Source organism: Miniopterus schreibersii, assembly GCF_964146895.1.
Source record: "Miniopterus schreibersii genome assembly, chromosome: 4".
NCBI lineage: Eukaryota > Metazoa > Chordata > Mammalia > Chiroptera > Miniopteridae > Miniopterus > Miniopterus schreibersii.
This window is the reverse complement of record NC_138105.1, coordinates 69492755-69518355: the sequence shown is the minus strand read 5'-3', so window position 1 is coordinate 69518355 and position 25601 is coordinate 69492755. Positions and strand designations below refer to the sequence as shown.

General features: G+C 51.2%; 1 protein-coding gene across 10 annotated transcripts in view; it reads right to left on the bottom strand.

Annotated features, from left to right (window-relative positions):
• Window positions 1-25601, bottom strand: part of DNM2 (dynamin 2) — a 79571-nt gene that overhangs the window by 1886 nt on the left and 52084 nt on the right. For 3 of the 10 annotated variants that reach the window (XM_081137192.1, XM_081137185.1, XM_081137188.1), the window contains exons 11-20: window positions 24255-24341; window positions 21445-21515; window positions 18084-18135; window positions 17172-17183; window positions 12497-12610; window positions 7149-7258; window positions 5285-5396; window positions 4570-4734; window positions 1669-1901; window positions 417-668 (exon numbers count right to left, since the gene is read on the bottom strand). In XM_081137192.1, coding sequence (XP_080993318.1) covers window positions 417-668; window positions 1669-1901; window positions 4570-4734; window positions 5285-5396; window positions 7149-7258; window positions 12497-12610; window positions 17172-17183; window positions 18084-18135; window positions 21445-21515; window positions 24255-24341 — 1208 coding nt within the window. Of the gene's footprint in view, window positions 1-416; window positions 669-1668; window positions 1902-4569; window positions 4735-5284; window positions 5397-7148; window positions 7259-12496; window positions 12611-17171; window positions 17184-18083; window positions 18136-21444; window positions 21516-24254; window positions 24342-25328; window positions 25468-25601 lie in introns of all 10 variants that reach the window. The other 7 variants (XM_081137193.1, XM_081137189.1, XM_081137191.1 and 4 more) reach the window with 3 other exon arrangements.

Below are 25601 nucleotides of genomic sequence, written 5' to 3'. Positions count from 1 at the left end.
TGTTGGTAGCCTAGTCACTGACTTGATCTGTAACCCTGGGCAAGTCTCCCACCCACCCTGGACCTCAGGTTCCTTACAGGACAAGTGGGGAGAAGAGAGCTTGGAATGCACAGTGGGGAAAGGCAGGGCAGGGTTAGGTCATGACTGATACGTCTCTGTAAGGAAGCAAAGGCCAAAACCAGGGGAAGAGGCCCCGTGTGAGGGTCCCAAGCTGTGTGGTCGATCTACCTGCTCAGGCAGGAGATAGGCCTGGAGCTTTGGAGTCACCTGACTCCACCACTCCGTGACTTCAGGGAGTTGACTTGGCCTCTCTGGGCCTCAGTTTCCACACCAAATGAAGATGCTGGCGACTTACACTCCCTGCAGGGTGCAGGCCAGTGGCTCTAAATGATAGGCAACTAGGGGGTCAACCTTACCTGGGCACTCCGGGGGGGATGCCGGGTGGAATCCGAGGGGGTCGAGACGGGATCTGAGGCGGGGCCGAGAAGGGGTCATTATTGGCAAACACACTCTGGGGTATGGGCCGGGATGGGATAGGAGGCGCTGAGAAGGAGGCTGCTGCCCCCACCGGCGTGGGCATCAGGGGAGGCCCTGGGGTGGGGCCTCTCACTGCTGGGGGCCGGCCCGGAGGGTGCACACTGGACACAGGTCGGCGCTGCGGAGTGGGGCTGTGGAAGAAAGGATTTGAGCTGGAAACAGTGGGCAGGAACACCAGCCATGCCAACGAGGCCACAGAAGCCAGAGGTGGGCTGGGGCTGCTGGCCACAGTGGCCTCCTCTGTAATGGGCTGGCATCAGCTACCACCCAGGGAGATGTGCATGAGCACCTGGTCCTGGACAAGGGGCAGTGCAGGTCACTGGGATCCTCTGCTCACCCCCCAAACCTGCAAGAAATGGCCATTCTCCTGCCCCAAACCTGTCCTTGGCCAAGGGCTCCTGCTTCCCTCTGACCTCGCTTTCACAGACATTTCCCTCTCACTGGCCCATTTTGGCCTCACTACCTCCATACTTACTCCAAAGTAAAAAATCCTACCAGAGCCCAGCTCTGCCCTACAATTCAAGTCCAGATGCCTCCAGAAGCCACAAGCCTCTGTCCCATGTGCCCCACAGGCTACCCCCAGGCCTGAACACCCACTGCTCCCCATGCTGGATGCTATGTCCTCTCCCTACGTAACTCTGGGGTTCCCTGAGGTCTCAGTAGGGCTGACAACTTCTATGAGATTTCTCTGACCTATCCTCTCTCTTCCCACTACTTGCCTGACCTCCTACTAATTAGGTTTCCCTGCCTGATGCTCTGAATTACCCATACCAGGGTCTCATTTCTATCCAACAGCTCGGGGTCAGTTGGAGGGGAGGAGATGTACTGGCTATGCCCTCTATTTGTCCCTCCAGATTCTCCCCCACCCACCATTCTTGGCTGGTGTCACCCTGGGCCTCTTGCCCTCTCTGGCTTCCATTTGGGCTGAAGGAATGGAAGGCACCAGGAGACAGTCTGGCCTTTAACCCTTCTTTCTCCCAGTCCCTTCAGGCTGAGGTCACTGTGACTAGCTCTGGGTGCTGTGCCACCCTGGTTGGGCCCCTTTACCCTACCCACCCATGGGTTGGGAGAGGAGCTAGAAACCCGCAGGTAGCAGCCTCTGCAGCAAGTGGTTGACCAGGCCTCACAGACCTGTGGCTGCTGGTGCTCTGGAGCCAGGTGTCATCAACAGGTGGGGGCACAGGTGTGGACACAGTGCTGGTGCTGATGTCCCCGATGATGTTGAGCGCCTCCTTGAGTGCATGGTACATGCGCAGCATGTCATCCCGCCGCTGGGCCTGGTCAGCTGACTCCTCCATGAGGCTGGTCTGGTCTGCCGATGAATATAGGTAGGCCAGCAGCTCATGGTGGATGAAGGCCTTCGTCTGGGGGCAAGCGTCGGAGAGGTCAGGGTTTCCCACCATACTGACCATGAACTCAGCTGACCATTGAGACTGGCTGGAAAAGCATCTACCACACTAGGTAGGGCTTTCTTTGTCTTTTATTGTAGAACGTGTAAGATGTTTAAAACACTGGTGAGCTTTCCATCTAGCTGTCTTCTGAGTTCCTTAGGGATGCTTTCAAGTGTTCATCCAACACATTTCAGGAAATTCTTATTAAAGTTATTCCTATAAGCGTATCTCTTTTATTACTATCTTTTCTGCTATCATTTTGTCTTCAAACTGGCTTTTGTTCAAAAACTATAGCAAGTCCTCCAATAATGTAATGTAGTTCAATGTTGAATGTCATTTAATCATATCATTGATATGATGTCCTAGGAACCTTTTATTTATACCAATTAGTCTATGGTGTTTTTGTGTGTTTTTTGTGTGTTTTTTTGTTTTAATCCTCACTCAATATTTTTTCCATTGCTTTTCAGAGATAGTGGAAGGGGGGGAAGAGAGAGAGAAACATCGATGTGAGAGAGACATTGATTGGTTGCCTCCTGCACATGTCCTGACTTACCAGGGCAGAGCCTACAACCAAGATATGTGCCCTTGGGCGGAATTGAACCCAAGACCTTCAGTCAGCCAGCTGACGCTCTAACCACTGAGCAAAACTAGCTAGGGCTATGGTGTTTTTAAAAAAATTTAAATATAGCCTGGCTGGGCGTGGCTCAGCGGCTGAGCACTGACCTAGGATCCAAGAGATCTCAGTTCGATTCCAGGTTGGGGCACATGCCTGGGGTTGTGGGCTCAATCCCTGGTCAGGAGTGTGCAGGAGGCAGCTGATCAATGACAACTCTCTCATCATTGATGTTTCTCTCTCTCTCCTTTCCTCTCTCTGAAATCAATAAAGATTTTTAAAAAAATTTTAAATATAGTTGGTATACCATATTAGTCATATTAGTTTCAGGTGTACATCAATTAACCTTTGGAAAAATTCGTTTCCTTAGTTGTCATTTCACTTAAAATCGCATAACCTATCCTATCCACAATGTTAATTGAGGACTTAATGCACTAGTTTCTGTTCATTACTTTTATACATTGTTCCTGAATCCTCCACAGGATACAGTAGTTTTTCAGTTTCTTTTCTTGGGGTTTCTAGGTAACATATCATGTGTACATGAGCTTCAACAAATAGGAATACCTCTAAATTATTTTTCCTAACTGCAGTGGCTAGTAACTCTATAAGAAAGTTAAATAAAAGTGGAAATGGCCCACTTGTTCTTGATTTTAGAGGGGATGCTTCCAGAGCATGCCCATTAAGGTCAAGAGTGACTTGAGACTGAAATACATAGATTCAGTGGATGGATATATGACACATCATAACTAAAGACTCCCATACATTATCTATATTGGAAATTTTCTCAAACAAACTTTCAACATCTGCAAAGATGACCATGCTGGATAATTTCTAAATGTGAAATTATTTAAATTTAAACATTTAAATTTTGAAAAACTGGTAAAAGGAAAAATAAAATATAACCTAAAGGTACAGCAAAAACTCCATTGTCCACACTGGCCTCCTTAGCCCCCATGAATTCCCCTTCTAGGGAGCAACTGCTCTCACCAGGTTCTTGTACAAACTTTCAGAGATGTCTGTACATACACAATATATAAGTATTTCACCTCCCTTTTTATATAAATTGAACCTTCCTGTATATAGACCTGGAAATATTCCTCATTCTTTTTTTTTTTTGCAAATAGAATGGATATTTATTAAATGGATTCTATTATAAGGATAGAGATTTCCAATCTTTGGCTACTACAAAACAATGCTGAAAAGAATAACCATGTATATGCTCAACTGGCATGTGGGCAAAGTTCTCTATGGGAGAAATTCCTGCAAGTAGAACTGCAGGGTTCAAAGCATATATGCATTTTAAATTTCAGGCTGCAGAACCATTTCTATCATAAATCCCATCAATATGTGAAGAATATTCCAGGGTACTCACAAAACTTAACACTGATCATCACTAAGAAGGAGATTGTGAAGAATGGAACAAAAGGGAAGGGACATGGGGTTTTTGCTTTAGGCCCTATCATAGCCACAACACAAATCAAACCTGGTCTATATAGCTTCCTGAACACCTGCTGCCAAGCCGGAGGCCCGACATGGGAGACATTAGTACAGCTGTACTCTACCAAAGAGAAGAGTAAATGAGAGACCCCGGGAAGGTAAGTAACACTGAAAGTAAAGGTGGGCTGGGCTACAGGCCATCAGGAGGCCAAGGCTGCCAACACAAGGCTACAGTTGGGGACAGCCTCAGTCAGGCTTTGAATCCCACCTCTCACTCAGTGTTGGGGCAGGTTTCTTTACTCCTCTCCTAGCAGTCCCTCTCTTATGGTTACTGTAAGACTAAAAAAAAAAAAAAAATTTATTGAGAGGAAGCGCATACATGTGTGAGCTTAAATTACCTGAAAAATGGGAGAGTAAGCCCTGTGTGGCCTGTACCTTCCAATTTCACAGAAGAGGCTGGGAATCTTGATTTTGGTATTTAAAAGGTGGTGACTAAATTTTTGATTTTATACAGTGTTTAGGCCAAATGTGGCTGCGGCCAACCCTCGCCCCTCCCTATGACTGGAGGCCCTGCAGGGGCCAGACACTTACGTTGTTGATCATGAGGTGCATGATGGTCTTTGGCATGAGGTCTCGGATGGACTTGTTGATGATGGCCACGTAGGAGTCCACCAGGTTGCGAATAGTCTCCACCTGGCGCTCCAGCTGCGGGTCCATGGAGAAGGTGTTCTCCTGCCCTCCATCCTCGTTTTCTGCCTGCAAGGTGGGAGGGAGGCAGTGAGGGGTGACTGTGGCCTAAGGAGAGTGTGGGGAGCCCAGCTTCTCTGGAAATTGCTTGCCCTGTCCAGCCCACAACCAACCCTACAGGGCTGGTCCCTGATGGCCATGCCGGTACCATGTGGGCCTGCCTGACGCAGGCCTGATATGCCTGGACCTAGGGTGACCACGGTCCAAAGCAGGTAGATCCTCTTACTTGGAGATGGAAACGGCATGTTAATTTGGGGACCAAGGGTGGCCATGTTCACTCTACTTCAAATAGGAGAAGGGAGAACGAAGCAGATGGGTCCCAGCCCCTATTCATCCCTGTCCTTGGCTTCAGTTGGAGAACATTCTGGGCCCTGATGACAAAATCCTGCTCCACCTTTCCGCTTGTTTGCTCGAGGGTATGGGCTACCTGTCTTCAGATAGTTCTGGTAAATACAGCCTGGAAATGACCCATCCTGTGAGAACCTAGTGCCCTTCCTCTCCCAGGCGGGGTCAGCTCAGAGGAAGGTGTGTGGCCAGGCAGGGCGAGGCAGCTCCTCACCTGGTCCTTCTCGGGGTAGACGCCAGCTCGGAGGAACGAGGCCTTCCAGCTGTCCACGTCTTCCTGGGAGTCACAGGCCAGCTCGATCTGCCGCAGGTCCTTGTAGACATTCCTGTGATGGGAAGAAGAGAGGGGCATATGCTTGACCTTGACCGTGGGCCCAGATCAGGTATGGTGAGCTCTGGGGTCTGAGTGACAGGGATTCACATGTGACCCAGAGACTCATGACCAGAGGCCCCAGGATGGTAGCAGCATCTGTACCCTATCCTTTTCTCACAAGGTAGGCATGGCTGAAACTGCCAAGCTGCCCCAAAGTCTTTGTGTGAGATCTGGGTTTGAGGTTAGGTATTGCCCAGTGATGGAGCTCTGGCCAACTGGTGGTCAGTGAGTGGCTGCCCTGAGAGATTTCTGGAAGGAGTTGTGAAGGGAGGGGTATGCCTTTGCTGCTCCTCCTCCTCTTCCCTGATGCCCACAACATCATCAGGATGGCTGCAGTTGGGCAGCCACCTTAGACAGAGAGGAAGAGGCTGAGGAATCAGGAGGACCTGGGCCCAGATGCCTGTGGAGCTGCTCCACCTGCCCTGGATGGTAGTCTTAACTTTATTTACATAAAAAACCAAAATATCTATCTTGTTTCCGCTACTATTATTCTGGGTTTTCTGAACTCCTAAATAATATCAGGTAATATCTTCAATTCCTTGCATAGGGGGACACAGGGCCAAGGTGGTGGGACAGTTGCCCGGTATCACTCAGCCAGGAAAAGCTTCCCAACAGCTCTGTCCCACTGCAGAGCCTGGGTTCTTCCACGTACCCGCAGGGATTCTTGGGTAGGGGAGGTGGGAGGAGGGTGAGCCTAAAGAGCTATAAAGGTTTTTGGAGCCAGCTGATGGCCAAAGTAGATCTTGAGGGCAGTCCAGGAAAAAGCAGGAAAGCGCTTTTCTTACACAAAACAAGGGGATCAGCTGGAACTGGGGGTACAAGCAAGCAGTGGGGTGGTAGTCATGGGGCCAGCTGGGAGAATGTCAATCACCTGCCAGGTGGTCATGAACAGCCTCAGGGTCTTGCCTGCCAGCTAGCCCTTGACTCAGGTGGTCCCTGGGTGAGGATGTGTGTGTAAGTCTGCAGAGAGATCCTCCCTTCCTGAGTTGAGAAAAGTCCCTTTTCTTGCGCTAAAGTCTCCCACCAATGCCCTATGGGACAGATTTACTGAGAGCCTCCTGGTCACCTCTCTTCTCCATCTACGCTCACTCAGGGATCTCATTTTGTCTCATTACTTTAAACACCACCATGCAATCACAACCCCTCAATTCACATCCCTTCCTGGAGTTCATTCCCGAACACCATACTCTTGTACCTACCTAGCTGCTTCCCAAAGCCACTCAGGCCTCTCTCCCTCAGCATGGCTAACGCAGCTCCCTCCCTGCTGGAGCTCAGGGTCACCAGCAATGCCTTTCTCTCTGTCCACATCTACCAGGAGTTTGATCTACTCTATTGGAATATGCCCCCTCCTCCTCTAAGCCTCAGCGCCACCTGGGTCTAGACCCACCATCTCCTACCTGGACCTGGTTCCCTGCCCTCCTGCCACACCCCCATGTCTGTTTCTCCCATGGCCACCAGAGGGCACCTGAGTCAAGTCCTGTCCCTGTTTAGAACCCTCCAAGGCTCCTACATCACTTCATCAGTCTCTGCACAGACAAGTCTTCCCTGACCACCCATCAGAAGTGCCCATGGCATTTTTGTTTCTCACCTGACTCCCTTTCTAGAACGTGATACCCCAGGGCATGGACTTTACTCGTCAAGTGCTCAGCGGGTGCTGCTGAATGACTGAAGGAGGTCTCCACCCTGGGACCCCATGGGTGCTCACCTCTGTTCTGTGTTGAAGATGGCGAAGACATGCTTGTTGGACATGAAGCCCTTCTCCACGTCACGGATTTTGAGGTTGTCCAAAGGCAGCATGTACTTCTTCTCTTTCTCCTGAGGGTGGAAGGGCAGGGGTCACCCTGTGTTGTTTAACTGAAGACCTGAGGATGCCCAGGGCTGGACTCTACTGCAAGGACCACTACCAACACCTGAGGCTCCCCATGTTAGTTACTTTAGTGAGATTAGCTCATCCACTACTGCTGCCCCAGTCATGCCAGCCTCCTTGACACTTCCTGAACATCCTAGGCAAGCTCTCACCCAGGACTCTTTGCACATCTGGGACCTTTGCTGGGAATGCCCCATGCCTTATGGCTCCTTCCTTGCCCCTTTTGGGTCTTTGTGCAAAGACCTTCCTTGCAACACCTGCCCTGACCCCACCCCAATTTCCCCTACCCCCCACTTCTTTCCCCTTGAAGCTTCCCCTCACAACATAAAACAACAACACAACAATATATCTTGCTATTGATCTAGGCTGCTGTCTGTCACCAGACTGACTCCTCAGTTCCTGGAGGGCAGGGACTCCTGTCTATTTTGGTCACTGCTGACACACAGTGGATACTCAAAACTGGCCAACTCTGACTCTACTCACAATCCAACCACTTCTCCTCTCCAGGCTAAGGGAATGAACTGTTAACTCAGATATGGTCTCACAATGAGCCTGAAAGTGAGTTACCACTATGCTCCCATTTACAGAGGGAAGACAGATGCACTAAGAGGGGCAGGCAGGGGATGAAGAGCGGGGGCTGGGATTTCAGATGATCCAGGATCTGGAAAGCAAGGCCCCACCGAACTGATGCCTAAGTCTCAAAGCCACAGAAGTGCCACTTGCTTCCTAAGGGCAGCCCCACTTAGGAAGTACTTACTGATGGCAGGGAGAGGAAGTTGAGCCCTGGAGCCCAACACTCACCCACAGTCATCGCAAAGCACCTATAGGACCAGCACATCATTGTTAGTCCTCACAGTAGCTATGTGTGCAAATGTGCTTGCATACACTAACCGGGTTTTCAAATCAGGAAACCAGAGCATGGTGTCAAGGTCCCCCAGCTCCCACGCCCACCTGACCCATGGTAACTCTCAAGAACTGATGTGAAGTGTTGTTCCTCCATCAGCTCATGAAACCTTTCCCCATCCCTACCAGGGAAGCATCATGCTCAGGTAGGGAAGCTGGCTGCCCAGGGCCACATAGCAGGCAGAGTGGGCCACAGAAGGATGTGTGCCCCCAAAATATGTTCTCTCCACCATTCTCCCAGCCTTTTACCTCCTGGTGACTTTGGAGAAGACCTGCCCCCTCATCCAGCAGTTCACTTCTTTCTATCTGTCTTGTCCCTATCTGCCAGAAAGCCCTAGAAAGAAGCCCAACATGGTTGCTGCTTCCAAATTCAAGAAAAAACCACAGTGATGGAGGGGAAGGGGGTCAGGAGCTCCCTGGCTGGCAGGGGCTGACTCAGAGTTTCAGGACTACAGACAGGGAGACAGGAGCTAGTGGCAGGCTTGGTGCCAAGTGTGGGTTGTCATTGGGCACTAGGAACTCAGACCTCTGCCCCTCCCTGACCCCGTGCCCTTAGGCAAGCCACTTCCCCTTAGTTTCTGCATCTGTCAAAGACAGGAGTCTTGCCTTCTTTGTTTGAGGTGAGGATTGACACTTTGTGAGAAAGTGGTGATCACTTGCCAACCGCAGAGCTAGTGCATACAAGATACTAGGGGTTTTCTTTTGTCTGCGTCTCTCATGCTCCAGGATCAGCCTACCAGGCTCTGGGGAGGGAGGAAGCAGGACACAGCGCTTCTCCAGGCCAAGCTGCAGAGAGGCAGGGAGAGGGACCCAGTGCCCAGGAAGATGGGATCCCCCTCCCCCACTTCAGGCTTCAGACTTGGAGGCCAAGGGAGGGAGGGTGGTGAAGAAAGGGTATACCAGTTGTCCCAGGCAGTTTGGGGGGCTTTATAAGAGTCCAGGGCAGGAATTCCCTGACTGGAAGTTTGTGGAACAGCCTTCACTGCCCCCACCCTGCCGCATCATGAGGCAAGAAGCCTCTAGTCAGCCTGCCAAGCCAAGTATCTGAGTCACAGTCCTTTTGGACCCCGAGTGAGACGCCACATCTGGAACTGTTTATAGTGTTCTGCCCAGAGCACAGTGGCTGCCTTCCTGATGCTGCCGCGCACGCACGCACGCACGCACGCACACACACACACACACACACAGCCTTGTGTGCACCCGCCCCCAACTCAACCGCCAAAGAAAGCGTCTCCCGCACGCAGAGGCCACAGACCCAAACCCTCCTTCCCACCCGCCCCCTCCTTAGGATTTCCTGAAAACCCATAACTCTCCAGATGAAAGCCAGCCCAGCCTTGCCACGTCAGAAAAGCTAGAGCGCACTGTCATAGGCGGAGCACTGGCTTCCTCGCCTGCTCAGAGGTGCCGAAGCGTGGTGGCCCTGTTGCCGCCTGGGGGGCCCACGGGATGGACAGCCAGCCCCGCCAACCCAGTGTTCAGACTACCTGTTCAGGGGGCTCTGAATGTGTACAGTAGTCTGCACATTGGTTAGGCTGGGCTTGGGCCAGCGGCACGTCGGGACAGGGCCCCCCCAAACTTCCTGCCACCCCCACAGAGAGGCAGACCCCGAGGTGAGTGTCACTGCCCACCCTGTTTCCCACCGGGGTGGAGACTCAGACAGAAGGTTCTGGAGTCCAGAAAAAGGGACTGGGTGGGAGAAAAGGCTCCAGGGAAGGGCAGAGGGAGCCCAATGCTGGTCGTAAGGTTGGGGGGCCCTGGCTAAACCATCCCTCTACTCCTACTTCTTGCAGTAACCACCTCGTTTATTTTTTTTAAATAAAGAAATACAAATGTCTTGCCCCTCTCTGAGGCTTCTCTATGGAGGCCCGGCCCCGGGGGTGGCCACCATGTGTGACTCTGAGGGTCCCGGCTGGGATCCTAACTTGGGCAAGGCCACAGGATTTCGCTCCCGCCCCTCCAGATCTGCGCCCACTTTGTGTCTGGGGCACACAGAAGGCCCCTTTCACAGGCCTGCTGGTTCTCATTACCACTGGGTGGGCATTCAACCCTCCTCCCAACACTTCCCCTGCCTCTGGTCTGGGGCCCCAAGGGAGAGTCTGGGGCTCCTGCTTTCAACATCCAGGTGAAAGGTAAATGAAGGGCCTCTCTTCAAGTTCAAGAAGAGAAGCTCTGAAAACTGAACTTGCAATGGTGCCAAGCAGTGAATCAGGCTGGGGGTTGGACCCAGAAGCCCCTCTACAACTGCCCAAGGCAAGCACCAGGCCCTGGGGACCCCCAAACCCAAAGGCGGGGATCAGCCTTGAGCTTGCCTGACAGCTGATGAACCACAGATCAGGCTGGGTTTCAGACTGCGGGGGTGGAGAGGGAAAAAATGTGAAAGCATCACCCCACCCCTCACCCAGCCATTTTAGAGAACCGATGTGACCATGAAGGTTCCTTGAGGAATGCCTGGTCTCACCCTTCCCCAACAGCCAAACCCCATGAAGCTGTGGAGTCCTGGACAACCCCTTACCTTTGTTTAAAAACAGCTACACAAACACGGTCCCTCCCCTTCAGGGGACTCAGAGCTCCTGAGGTTTCCAGAACATTCCAGGGGTGAGTATCTAGACTTGTGTGGAGTAGGATGATTTCACCCCCAAACACCCTCCATTTGAGGAACCCACATCTGGCCTGGGCTGTGGGGCAGTGGTCTAGGGTGGGACTGAGGTACTTCTCTGGTCATGGAGCTTATGCCCTATACCCACCCACGGGACCTCTTCTCTGCTCTGTGACACAGGGCAAGTCACTACATGTAACCTCAGTTTCCTCACTGACAAAGTGTGAGGATTTCCTGAAGAGGAGAGTACCCTCCACGTGTGGCCTTGGTGGGCTTAATAAATAAGAGCCACCCAGGGGTCCCAACAGATCTCTACCTGCCTTGTCTCTGAACCTGGGTAGAAATATGCACAGTTGGGCCCAGGTGTGGCTGTCGTGGGATAGGGTCAATTGCCACTGAGGCCTCCAGTGTGGGCCATTTCTAAAGGAAGGTCCTCCCAAATCCCTGAGGGGAGGCTCCAGAGAAGCCTAACTTTTCCTCCAAAGGCACCTGGGCTGGGTTGGTGGGTAGGCCATCCCAGATGAGCAGGACACACAGTGGCCACGTGACTAGATTCTGGGCAGGAACACATGAGCAGAGATTTGTGTGCATGTTCTCCGTCAGGCCCTTATTTCCCTCCTTGGGGCTGCTAGAGGCCACTTGGTGATGAGCATGGGGGCAGCTATCTTGGACTATATCGGGGAGCAACGTGTTAAGGTGGCAACAGGAAAAGTGAAGCCTAGGCCCTGGTCAGCCTTATAGCACAGGGCCACCAAACTCACCAGGGACACATATGAGAAACAGATTTCTGTTTTGGTAATACTGCCCTGGCCAACTGGGAGAGCCTATGGGGCGCTCAGAAGGCAACCCAGGAAAATGACAGAAACACAGCGCCCCTTGCTAGTGACCCCTTGGCCCACAACATTGGCAATAGGAACCAAAGGAGTGGCTTCACTCCCAGGCCACTTAGCCAGTTACGTTGTTCCATTAGGGGAACTAGGTGAAGAAATGGGCCACTTAGGATGGGAAAATGGGCTGGAGCAGAGGCAGAGGAGGGGCCTGGACAGCAGTGCCAGCTGGGCCTGGAGTGGGTTTGCTCATACCCCACCCCTACTTCCCGTTCATGGAGACCACAGCTCAAAGCAGCAGACCATACTGCTCCCTGAGGTTACTGCTCCTGGTACTGGTTCCATGAGGCCTCCCTCTGTCCTTCTGATCAGGACAAGCATGTGTGCAATGTTCTAAAGACAGCACCTCACAATAGGTAGGGGCCATTCTTCCCACTTTACAGATGAGGAAACTGAGGCCCAGATAGGCTAAGGCCCTGGTTGAGCCCATGTAGGTGCAGACCATGGAACCCTAGCACTCCAGCAGCCTGGCTGTAAGCCTGAGTCATTGATCCCAGGCTGTGTTCCCCTCGCTGTGCCTTTGGAGGCTGGGGTCTGTTTCCAGACTACTGGTGGCTCCCTCCCCCATCTCCCTCTCCTCCATCAGGCTGGACCCCAGAGGGGATCATAAGGGGCTGGGATATGATGCCTGGCATACCCTCCAGCCCTGGCTGTTACCATCCTAATGAGCACAGTGGTGCTCAGGGAACCTTTCCTGAATGAACAAGTAAGTGAATGAATAAACAAGTGAATGAACAAGTTAGTGACAAGTGAGCGACTGCCACTCTTGCCCTATGGCCCCAGCCCCACCAGCCACTCACCTCATCATCCTTGTACCAGGACAGAGACTCGGCCGTCAGCACAAACCAGTATTCTTTGGAGCCGCCCTTCATGAGGCTGATGTTGTTGATGGTCAGCCAGCCCCTGCGGATCACCTGGGGAGAAGGGCACAGCTCAGTGGAGGACCAACTGCCCACCCCAGCCCACCCCCAGTGCAGCAGCCAGAGCCCTTGACCCCAGCAAGGAGGGAAGCCAGGGACGAAGACAGAGACAGCTCCAGCCCAAAGACAGCCAACCCACCCTGGCCAGGTAGCTCAGGTGGTTAGAGTATTGTCTCAATATGCCAAGGTTGTGGGTTCGATCCCTGGCCAGGGCACATATGAGAATTAACCAATGAATGCGTAAATAAGTGACACAACATATCGATGTTTCTCTCTCTCTCTCCCTTCTTCTCTCTAAAATCAATTTTAAAAAAAGACATTAGCCTGGATGGCGTGGCTCAGTGGTTGAGTGTCAACCCATGAACCAAGAGATCACTGATGTGATTCCCCATTAGGGCACATGCCCGGGTTGCAGGCTTGATCCCCAGTAGGGGGCGTCCAGAAGGCAGCAGCCCATCAATGGTCCTTTCTCATCGATGCTTCTCTCTCTCTCTCCCTTTCCTCTCTCTCAAGTCAATAAAACATATTAAAAAAAAGACATTAAAGAAATCAACCAATGAATGCATATGTAAGTGGAACAAACTGATGTCTCTCTGTCTTTCCTTTCTTCTCTAAAATTAATCAAGAAATAAAAATTTATTAAAAACCCCCACAAAGATAGATAACCCAAATTTGCCTTGTTGCAAGCACTTCCCACTGGAAACCAGTGTGGGGCACTTGTGTGGACAGTCACTGAGTCACTCACATGCCTGGCCTGGGGTGACAGGGAACCAGGCCCCTGGGGTTAGGTTGAGTTAGCACAGGTGGCAAAAAGTATGCCTGCTGAAAGGGACCCAGAGGAGGGAACCGGGCTTGAGTGTTGAGCCACAAGGAATGTGACATTGGAGGAATCGTCATTATTTTAGTGAGAACTTGGGCCCTGCCTCTGGTATCTCTGGAAGGTAGCTGTCAATGGAGGGCTGGAGGAATCACCCACACATGAAGTAGTTTTTTTTCTCTCCTTTCAGGAGTCAAACAGCAGAGAGTATCAACACTGTCTTGACTCTGCTGCCTACTCTGTTGGCTCATCTGATGGCTCACCAGGGCAGGTGCTCAGCAGGCACAGGTACCTGCTTTGACAGCCCCTGCCCTGGGGCTCCCTTCTCCACAGGCTCTTTTCAGGGTATGAGGATGAAGGGACACCGCCATCCAGAGTGCTGGGGGCCAAGGTTTGAGCCCAGGGGACCTGCAGGGAATATGTCCCATGCTGGACTCAAGCCCTGTAGTCCCCACTTTTCTCTGCCTGACACATCGGGCTGAGAGACCCCCTGGATGGTGGTCATCAGGCAGTGGCTGTCATTTGAGTGAGAGGCAGAACCCAGGCCGGCGCAGCGGACTCACCTGACAGCTAAACGCAGGCAGCCTGGGGGACAACGCTCTCATGTTCCCTGGGCCATGGAGGCATGTGTGGGCCAGAGCCCTCCCACCACTTTGGACTGGGGACCCCGCAGCAATGGGAGGAATATGGAGGCACAGGCAGGACCGCCTGGGGCCAAGGCAGCAACAGACTATGCCTACCTGCAGAGGGTAGGCTGCGAGTGGCCACAAACAGCTGGTGCTGGGAACCCAGATTGGGGTGGGGCAGGAGTACCCTATATGGGGCTTTGGGGATGCTTCTGGGGTCCACATGCTTTCCTAATGGGCATCAGGAAGGGCTGCATCCTGCCTACCCTGACCTGACCCGAGGCTGCCAAATCTTATCAGAGTGACCAGCTCCCAGGCCCTCCTGGGGCCAGACTTAGGCTCTGAGCCTCAGAGCATAAAGACGGAGGTGGCCACAGAGAACCTAAAGACCCCTGCACCACACAGAAGCCCCTGCCCAGGATGGAGATGGCCTGAGATGCCACCTAAAAGCCCTGATTAAGGCCAAGGGCATAGACTTCTTCCCCCCTGGGATGACGAGACAGCATTTTGGAGTCTTTCAGCCATCAGGAAGCAGGCAGTGACCTCTGGCACCTGCCCAGCCACAGGCTGCCTGGTGGGCAAGGGGGCAGAGGCCATTGGCCCCAATAAGGTCATGGTATCCTCCCTAGCAGCAGGATGACCAACTCACCTCAGTTTGCCCAGGACCCTGCAGTTTGGCACTAAAAGTCTCAAGTCCTGGGAATACCCTCAGTCCCATGTAAAGCAGGAATGTTGGTCATGCCGAGGGCAAGGCTGGTCTCCAGACTCAAGCCCAAGGTCTTCCTGCCTATGACCCAGGAAGAAGCTCCTGAATCTGGCCACCACATCCTCCAGCCCCAGACCTTCGGGACTCTGCTCATGTCTACTCCTCTACTCCCCTAGGGGTAGTGGGGCCTGCTCTGGGTTACACACAGAGTGGGTGTTTCTAACCTTCAGTTCAGTCACTGACCGACAGCCAGGGGAAGGAGAATGAGGGGGGTGGGAAGACAGTCTCTGTCAGTGCTCCCCAGAGAAATCCTCTTATAGGTAGGCCTCTGTACTCCTGGGCCCAACCTGGGCCCTAGGGGCAGATGTGCCCCAACCACCGCTTGGTGGCCTGGCTTGCCTGCCTCCACCCTCGGTTAGCAGTGGTCAGAACTGGCAGGAGGGGTTCTGGCTGTGCTGCAGGGCATGTGGCCATAAGGTGGGGGCCATACCAGGAATGGCACATCTGTGTTTTGGAGCAGGAGGCTGCTAGTCAGACCTGAAGAAGGCCCCAAGGTCCCTTCTCCCTCGAGTCACCTAGAGAGCTGCCCTCATGCGAGCCCAAATAGGGTCAGAGACAGAACCCCACCCCGGGAAGACGCAAGCTGTGGGTGGCAGACACAGGCGCTGAGCCTAGAGAAAAAGGGTGCTTGGGACTCCTTATCCAAAAGCCGGACTTTTGCCCAAGGGGACTGGGCTTAGAACAATGCGGGATGGGAGCTGGGTAGGCAGGGGAGACAGAAGAGGCAGGCAGGGCTCCCACGCTCCAGGGTGCACAGCAACAGGCATGCTGGGGTGGGAGGAAGAGCCACAGGGACAGCATGGGCAGCAGACAAGAAGCAACACAGCTGGGGCCCACAAGCAGGGTGGGCCAGCCTCCTCCCAGGTGAGGGTCCCAGCCCCAGATGCCCAGGCAGGGACAGTGACCACAGCTGGGAAACCCAGGGACCAGCCATGCACATGGCATGGCTGGGCTTTGTGGCCAGGGTGTGGAATCCAGCAGGAAAAGAATGACCAAACCTCTCGGGGTGTGGAAAGCAGCAGCCCCCTGGACTGTTTAGAGGCAGGAAATCATTCCAATTCCAAGGGGGTTGGAGGCAACATGTGGGAATCCAGGGCCAAAGACAATCCATTCTTCCTGTCCTCCTCCCAAGCTTTGGCTCTTTCTGTATCGTTTGAGAGAATTCTAGGCCCTGGGCATAAGTGAGGCCCTGGCACAGGATCAGCTCAGCTACTGGGAAGATCCTGGGGTTGCCAGAAGATCCCTGCTAGAGGGCAGCAGTGGGATCCAGTGCCTCAGTGGCTGGTGGTGGGAGACAATCCCAGAGAAGGAGGCCACTGTTAGGGCTGGAGGCCTAGGCTGTGCTCTCCAAGGTGAAGAGCTAGGGCTCAAGCCAGCTGCCTAGAGGCAGGCACCTTGAAAAGAGCTCAACTCTCAGACTTGAGCATCACCTGCTCCGCCCTGGGCTGGACCACACAAGGAGAGGAGGTGTAACCTACAACAGGGATGGCAAATACCACTCATTTGGGGGCCACACCCATCAATAGATAGGAGCTGCCTGAAGTCCTGTGATAAGAATTCTAGGTGCAGTGGGAAAGAATGCTAGGGTCAACAAGTGATGTCTGCCTCAGGCAAAGCATAAGGGATGGGGGCAAGTAGAACAGAAGAACCTAATCCACCATGAATCTGCCATGGAGGCAGGAGAGCGGCAGCATCCAATAGAGTTCCCCGATCAATTAATTAGTCATATCTGTCATGGACTATGTCACATACAAAACTATCACGTGGAAAAAAAATTCCCTGGCCAGTTAGTCACATCTGCCATAGAATGGGGAGAGGTGACATGCTTAGGAAAGAATGCCAGGATTGGTTAGCAGTGTCTGCCATGGGCACATGACGGGAGAGGCACAAGGGAAAGAGTGCTAGATCGATTAGTAATGCCTGCCATGAGCGCAGGAGGGGGAAATTTTCTGCACAGTGATGTCTGCACTGGAGACAAAGTGGTGGGAGTGGCAAGTTCCAGCAGAGCTTGAGCAAAATTTTCCAAGAGACATGTGAGGGGAGGGAGGGAAGGGGTTTTAGCCAAGTATTTGCCATCCCTGACCTATAGGAAGCCAGGTCCACATGTCAGGAATAGGCTGGAGGGGTGGGCCTCCCACCAGGGCAGTGGTCAGGTTAGTGTCTGTGAGTCAGCTTATGCACAAGGCAACAATGACATCAGGCATAGGCTGCAGCAGGGGGTTTTAGGTTAGCTTGATTTTTAGTTGTTTTTTTATTTAGAGGGGAAGGGAATGTTAAGAGGTGGGGGGGGGTCTCCACCACCACTGCATTCTCTAATGTTTGCTACCACGCTAAGTGGGTACTTACCAAGATCTCCCCCTTTGAAAAATGCATAGTTAGGTAAATCAAAGAAGAGCAGGCAGAGGAAAAGAGATGTAAGGGACATGAGGGGACGGAGAAAAAGCAGGAAAGGGACAAAAATGGGAAGAGAGAAGAGCAGAGGGGAAAAAAAACAGCAAAAGAAAAAAATTACATGCTATTAATTATATTCATGGTGTTAATATTTAATTCATTATCATCTCCTGAAACAAAAAAGCAACAACATAGGTATCAACAAGCACACACAAAAAAATCATGCAGTGGTTACACCCTTCTTTTCCAGAGGGCTCCATAATCGTGCAAAATAAATAGCAGAGCCCCTGCCCCTGTCCCCGCATGATGTGAAGAAGCAGGGGACACTGGGAGAAAATTTTGGAAAGATGACGATTTTCTCAAAAAAAAGAAGTACCTAACACTGGTAAATATAAAGCTGTTATTTTACAGGCCGATGGCTGGGGTACAACATGAAGGCAGAAAACCCTGCATGTAGCTTAGGGTTTTTCCACATTTGGGGTCAAACCACCCCAGGCCTCCCCAGAACTCATCACAATACAGCCTCCCACAGGCTCCAAGTCCTTGGGGTCAAGAACCCAATGTGGCTGAAGACACAATGGGTGATTGGGCTGCCCTGATGGTCAAGTTCTAACCATGGCCTTGGATGTTCAGACAGGGCTTCACAGGTTTGCAAAATCTGCCCCCTAGGCCCTGTTAGAGCTTTGGCTCTCAGACCAGTTTCTCGAAGCATCAAAGCCTAAGTGGACTCAAGAGGCTGCAGGGGTAAGGATCAGGTGAGGCATGTACATGCCAGATGGCATCACAAGGCTCAGTGGTCCCTTAGTGCCCTCTTGCCCCTGCCCCCGCCCCCAAGGGTGGAGCTGCAGGCCCTGAAGGGGTGGCTACCTGGTTGGGAATGGCTCTCTTCTTGTTCAGCTGTGTGCTCCTCTGCTGGGCACTGAAACCAAAGCACAGAGAGAGAGGCTCATGCAGGTGAGATGCTGTGTGGGACAGGGAGCAAAAGGCCCTCATGGCCCAGGTGGGGGGTTTTCCCCACATGAGGGGGCCAGTGACAGTTAAGGGCAGAGTCAGAAAGACACTGCCCTGCACACAAAGGGCTACCCAAGGGAAAGAGCTCAGGTTCGTGGAACAAGAAAATGTATGGAGTTAAATTGAGGCTTCTAGGCTCTGATCTTAGCCACTCCTAAGAGCATCAGTTACTTCCAAAAGTGACTGGGTACTGGAGCCTCCAAGAATGGGCATGAGAAACTGGATTCCCAGGTGGCTCAAAGTTAGCCAGGCTGTTTGGAGGTCAAAAACTTGAGGCTTGCTCCCACTCTCAATTCCTACCCCCCAACCCCAGCACCAAGTCCCAATTAGCTCTGACCATGTCAGACCTGGGATATCAGACCATGGGACAGCTGCTCATCAATAAACATCATTCAGCTTGGATGGTTCCTGCCCCAAACCAGAAGACAGTTAAGGTCAACACAGTCTGTTTCTACAAGGTCTCTTATTTATCTATAGCCCCAGATCTCTTTTCTTCTTAATCTATCATGTTTCCTGGCTCGCTCGAGCCAGAAAATGATGAGTGCTGATGAAGGTCACATATCTTGCACCTACTTAGCTCACTTGTTCCTCCTAATGTCATATCTTACCTTACTGCTTTAGCTGGAACTTCCAGAACAATATGAAAAGGCAAACCACGGTTTCATTCTTTTACTCACTGTCTCTAGTTCAAGTTGGCTGTTGGATAAATTGAGTGTGTGTTTGTATGTGTGTGTGTACACATGCACAAAAGGAGTAAATTTCTGTTCCTTGATCAGTAAAAGTTAACATATTAAGAATGGAGGTGGAATTTTATCCAATAACTTTCCTAATGTTCAATGAGTTTATTACAGGGCTTTTGCTTTGGGCTGTTTCAAGTGTGGAGAGGGCAATGGAAAAGCAGTCCAGAACTTCTAAGCAAAGGAAGAAGTTTGATTAAAAGTGTCTGAAGAATGCCCAGCCCGGCATGGCTCAGCGGTTGAGCATCGACCTAGGAACCAGGAGATTGCGGTTCAATTCCCGGTCAGGACACATGCCCGGGTTGCAGGCTCGATCCCCAGTCGGGGGCATGCAGGAGGCAGCCAATCAATGACTCTCATCACTGATGTTTCAACTCTCTCTCCCTTCTTCTCTCTGAAATCAATAAAGATTTTTTTTTTTTTAAAAAGGGGGTCTGAAGAAGACAGCTAGAACCAAGCTAAGCCACGCACTGCAAGGCCTGGGTGCTAGAGAGGTCCCAGCTACTTCCTAAGGGCTTCGTGATTCCTTTTCCTGGAAGCCAACATAGCTGCACCTTTCCCTTGCCTGCACCCAATCAGAGATTTCCCACTGCCTTAGGGGAGTTCAAAGCCCTCCCCTAGGCCTGCAGGGCCCTCCTAGTGATGGGGCCTGGCCTCTCATCTGCCCCTTGCATTGGTCTCCCCACTCTCCTGGCTTCCCGGCGATCTTTCCCTGTCTCTAATGCTCTCTGGGGTACCCCACCCATCACCTGGTTGTCAGGACTTCCTTGGGAAGGTCTCTCCAGGATACTTCCCTTGTTCCCCTTTCACACAACCCCTCATCTACCCTCTTTTCCAACTCTCATTTTCTCTGTGACAATTTACTCAATGACAATGTGTCCCCAGCTTGTGGGCTCTGAAGGGGCAGGACCCAAGTCTGGCTTAATCACTAGTCCAAAGGCTCTGAGACAGTGCTCCACGGCTGTTCAGTGGGATCCTGGGATATCCCACCGAGGGCTGGGGCCCTGGTTTATATGTATGCTGGGTGGAGCTGGCACCCTGGGCCCCACCCCCAGCTGTTCACACACCAGGGAAAAGGCACACAGCAGGCAATACCCACCAGGTCACCAGCTGCTCAGTATAGTAACAGCTGGGGGAGGTGGGATGGCGCAGGAATCCAGAGGAAAGAGTGGAGTGGTCAAAGGAAAAACAGGAGAGATTGTGAGAAGGAACTGTGGATGAAGTGTGAGAAGCAGAAACATCAAGATGAGAAAAACAGAGCAAACTGAACAGGGAGGACCAGTGTTTTCAGCCCACATATAACTGGATGCTGAGGACAGGAGCAGTAGGGGCTGTTTCCCAGGCTCTGAGAACTGCCTGAGGGGTGGCCCATTGCCTATACCCCCAGCCCACCCCCAGCAGGGGCCCAAAGTTTCTGATCATGCCCTTATTCATTCATTCTACTCACCTACTATGTGCCCAGCACAGAACAGCTGCTCAATCAACTGTGCTGAATGCACTGATAAAAACGTCCTACCCAGTAACTACTTAGCCCAACAGAGAGACCCCTGACAGAAAGACCCTCTTGCTGCATGCGGTATGCTAGCCCAAGATTGGGCTCTAGCAGGCTCCTCCTCAAAGATGCCTCCCTGAATCCCCAAGGCCAGGCCAGAAGGCTACCCTTTGGACTCCTATGGGCCCTACACAGTCCCTGCCCCAGCAATGACCACACTGTATCTTAACTGTCTGGGTGCATGTCTGTCCCTGGCACCGGACCATCCTTTGAGGGTGGGGACCTAGGTCTATGCTTGCTCGCTGCTGTGCCACAGACCTGGCACAAACAGGGTACAACAAAAATATTTGCTAAATGATACAATGGAGTTGGCTACCAATGGTCTGTTATTCTACTAGGCTCAGGCAAGAAAACCTTTGTGAGCCACCAGAACAATCCATGTGACACTCATGCTTACTGAGGGGCTAATGGAATCAGTGGGAGATGCCTGAGACCATCAGCATTTATATGTACACCTTGCTGAAATCAGAGCTCCCCGTTTTAACCTCTTATCCGGATTCCATGGAAGGTTCTGATTTTAAACCTACAGTGTATAATGGAAGTCATGGTGATCCTGGGCAGCCCTGACCCCATGAGATACTCCGTGAAAGGCCAAGTGTGTATGGAGAGTCTGGGAAAATTGCACAGGAGTCTATAAAAGGCTCTGAGAAGCACCTCAGGAAAGGAAGCCTTGGACACTAGCAAGCCTTGTCCTTTCCTCATGAGTTTGACCCCAGGACTGCACTTTCTTCCTTAAACCACTGGTGCCCCCATAGGAGATGCAGTAGGGACAATGGGGAAGGGGCTGCTACTAGTCCAGGCAACCTGCCAGATACTCTCAACTCAGAACTCCTGATAGAGAGACCCTTGTGCCCCAGCTCACAGAGGGAATCCCAACTGAGGGTGGACTGGTGCCAGCCCATCAGCCGCTGTACCGAACAGTACATACTTGGCAAATCCAATGAAGTCCTCGTGGTTTGTGTTGATGTAGGACTGCTCGATGTCGATGAGAAGAAGAATCTGGGGGAAAGCAGGGGTCACTGTGAGTACACACGGTCCCTGACTTACAACGGTTTGATTTATGACTTTCTGACTTTATAATAGTGTGAAAGCAGTAAGTACCCAGTAGAAACAGTACTTCAAATTTTGATTTTGATTTTTTCCTGGGCTAGAGATATGCGATACGATACTCTCTCAGCAAGCCGTAGTTCCCAGTCAGCCACACAATGAGGGTCAACAATCAATACTCTATAGTGTATTCACTGTATTAGATGACTTTGCCTAACTATAGGAGCGTGTAAGTGTTCTGAACACGATTACGGTAGGCCAGGCTAAGCTATGATGTTCCATAGGTTAGGTGTATTAAATATATTTTCAGCTTACTGTATTTTCAACTTAGGATGAAGTTATCAGGATGTAATGATGAGATTACATCCTGATAAACTCATTGTAAGCTGAGGAGCATTTGAATAGAGCCCAGCATGGCAGGAAGGGGCAGTGGCTGGAGCACTTTTCACATGGGGATGTGGTGGGGATGCAGAACCATGCTGCTTCTCAGGCAGAACAGGGGCCATACATACATCTCCCCTCCAACATACACCCCAGGGTACATCTGCAGGGGGAGGGAACACAGGTATTTCTAGACGTTAGGGATTCACAACTAAGTAAGACTGAGCCAACAGAGCAGAGTGAGGCAGCCCAGCATGGTGTTCATAGGCACAGCTTCTGTGGCTGACCACCTGGGCTGCAGGCTTGGCTTGGCCACTGTCTGGCTGTGTGATCCTGGGCCACATCTTACCAAGCTGTGGAATAGGGGCACATGAGGCCCACTTCAAAGGGTTAAGTAATTCACAATAAGTCTTTAGCTAGCACCTGGCATTTCATAAGTGCTACATTTAAACAGCAAAGGTAACATGGCCAGGTGAGGACATTAAAATCACACACACACACACACACACACACACACACAGAGGCATACAGGAGCAAGTTGGGATGTCATCGAAGATAAGGGATAGGTCCTTAACCAGTACCCTGGTCCTTCCTATCACCTCACTGTGTCTCTAAGCCCTCAGGCATAAAACAGGCCAGGCACTAGGTCAGATTTTGTGGGGTTGTTAGAAAATACTAGGGTGCTCCGTCAGTGGGATCCACTGTTGCTGGTTTTTAAAAATATATTTTTTAAAATGATTTTGAGAGAGAGAGTGGGAGGGAGAGGGATAGAGAGAGAAAAACATCGATGAGAGAGAGACATCATCAATCAGCTGCCTTCTGCATATCCCCTACTGGGGATCGAGCCCACAGCCTAGGAATGTGACCTGACCAGGAATGGAACCAGTGACCTCTAGGTACATGGGTTGACAGTCAATCACTGAGCCACACTGTCCAGGCAAGAATCTCTTGAGTTTTTTATATAGCTTATTGGCTACAGAAGCTATGAGGAAACAGGGCGCAGGTTGACTGGAGGATCCTCTGAAAGACAAATGAGCTAGCTGCTTCTCCATCAATGTCAAGGGGAGAAGAACAATTCTAAACAGGTGATATCACAACCAAATATAACATGTTGACTTGTTTCAGTTCTGGTTTAAAAAAACAGCTGTCAAGAGACCACACCAGACAACTAAGGGAAAGTGACTCAGACCGGGTGTTGGGGTATATGAAAATGGAATGAAGGCCCTGGGTGCACTCAGCAGGGAAGAGGTGAGACTCCCACTGTGAGTACTTGGAGGAGTCCCACTCTCTGCCTTTGTGTGTGCTTGAATGGTCTTCACAGGAAAACTGAAACACAAAATCACCCTAATTCCTCTGGCAGGCAAACAGATAAATAAGCTGTGGTCCATACATTCAGCGATCAAAAGTATCAGAAGTTCAGCCCTAGCTGGTTTGGGTCAGTGGTTAGAGCATCGGCCTGCAGACTAAAGGGTCCCAGGGTTCGATTCCGGTCCAGAGCACACACCTCAGTTGCAGGCTCGATCCCTGGCCCTGGCTGGGGCATGTGTGCAGGAGGCAACCAATCGATATGTCTCTCTCAGATCACTCTCTCTCTCTTTTTCTCCCTTCCACTCTCTCTGAAAAGCAATGGAAAAAATAATTTCAGGTGAGGATTAAAAAAAAAGCTAACAAACTTCAGCCCTGGGGAGGTGGCTCAGACGGCTGGAGCACTGTCCTGTACACAAAGGGTTGCAGATTCCATCCCCGGTTGGGAAGCGTATGGGAGGCAACTGATCGATATTTTCTCTCTCCCCCTTCGTCTCTCTAAAATCAATTTTAAAAAAAACATATCCTCAGGTGAGAATTAAAAAAAAAAAAGTGGAGGTGGGAGCGGAATGGAAGAGGTCAATGGGGGAAACATGGGGGGGGGGCATCTGTAATACTTTCAGTAATAAAGATATATTTTAAAAAAAAGTAACAAACTTCAGGCATACCACAAACAACAAGAATGAACCCTAAATACATCACACTAAGAGAAGGAAGTCAGAATCAAAAGGCTATGTAGTACAGGAGACCATTCACAGAACATTCTGGAAAAAAGGGCAAAACTACAGGGGCAGGGAGCAGCCAAGTGACTGCCAGGGCCTGGGGATCAGAGAGGGGTTGACAACAAAGGGACAAAGGATGAGACTTTTGGGGGGTGATGGAATCGTTCTATCTTGTGATTGAGGTAGGAGTTACTTTATGCATTTGTCAAAATTCAAAAAACTATACACTCAAGATTTACTGCAAGTAAATTATACCTGAAAATTTTAAACAAAAAGCCAATACCTGGTCCTTGGTTCTCCCCTCTCGTTCACGGATATAAGTGGTGACAATTCGTTCTGTCTCCTCTCTCAACCGGGGGTAGGAGTTGAGCTGGGGGGAAAGCAGAGTGGCAGCATTGGCTGGGTCCTCATGGCATAGGAAGCAATGCGAACTACACAGAAAACATGAGGGAAGGTGTGTGATACGGGGGTCAGCTCACCGAGTCCCCACCCCACTCCTGTCTCATAGCTATGCCAGCTGGGAGACAAGGGGACAGTGGGGGGACAGTGGGCCAGAGAGAGTGACAGGATCCCCATGCACAAGCAAAGATATTTTTTGAGAATGCAATTTAGAGGTAAAAAGTGGCAGAGAAAGTGGGTGACAGCCATCTCCCTCCCGCCCAGCACTGGGTGAGAGCGAGGACACGAACTATAATTAAAGCCACAGGTCACTGGGGCAAATACTCTCACCCAGCTCATGAGAGTACAGCAACTGTTCTAAGATGGGGGGTTGGCATCTGGGCTATCTATTTCGGAGGGACCCCCTTGCAGAAAACCATTCATCATCTCATTTCTAGAATCTACTCCTCTAATACTCCCAGAGCCCCAGCCTTTGCAGCAGTAACCAAACCACATGAAGAGTCCACCTTCTGCAGTTTGGGTTAAGCTCACAAGCTGAAGAAAATTTAGCAGTCAAAATCACTTAATGAAAACCTAGTAAATGTCCCATGACATAACACGAAGAGCTGCACATCAATGTTTTACTGCTTTGGTGAGTTTGGAAATCCCCTTTCTCTAAGGATCCCAGGAATGGGCATTGACTCATCCTCACTGCCTGAAGAGTAAATGCTTTTGGCAACATCAAAGGTCTCCCAGCTGCTTCAGTAGCCCAAACTGCCAAGGTGGAACACACATGTGATGCAACTTGCCCCATTTTGTCTGCCAATGCAAAGTTGAGATGTCATTGAGTGACAACTGGCCCATTGGAGAGGGGGGTCCATCCGAGGCAGTGTCTCCCAGATGCATGAGTTAAGACTAACAACAGAGGGAGAAGATGGGGGACAAATGCATAGGTGATAATAACAAAACCTTCTATTACCTTCTCAGCACACTTTTTAATGACCGTGGCCAGTTCTGAGACCACGAGATCAACACACTTCAGACTCGGCTCTTTGAGTTTTACAATCTGTTTTTTCACAATGGCTTCAAAGGCCATATCAGGGGTGAAGAGCCCCGTCCTGGGTCATGCGAAAGGTGGGACCAGTAGAAAGACACGCAGGGATAGTGCAGGCCACACACCCAGGACAGGAGATAGAGAAAGAGAGAGAGAGAAACGAGAGTCAGCTGGTTAGTGACATGCACGGAGGAGCCT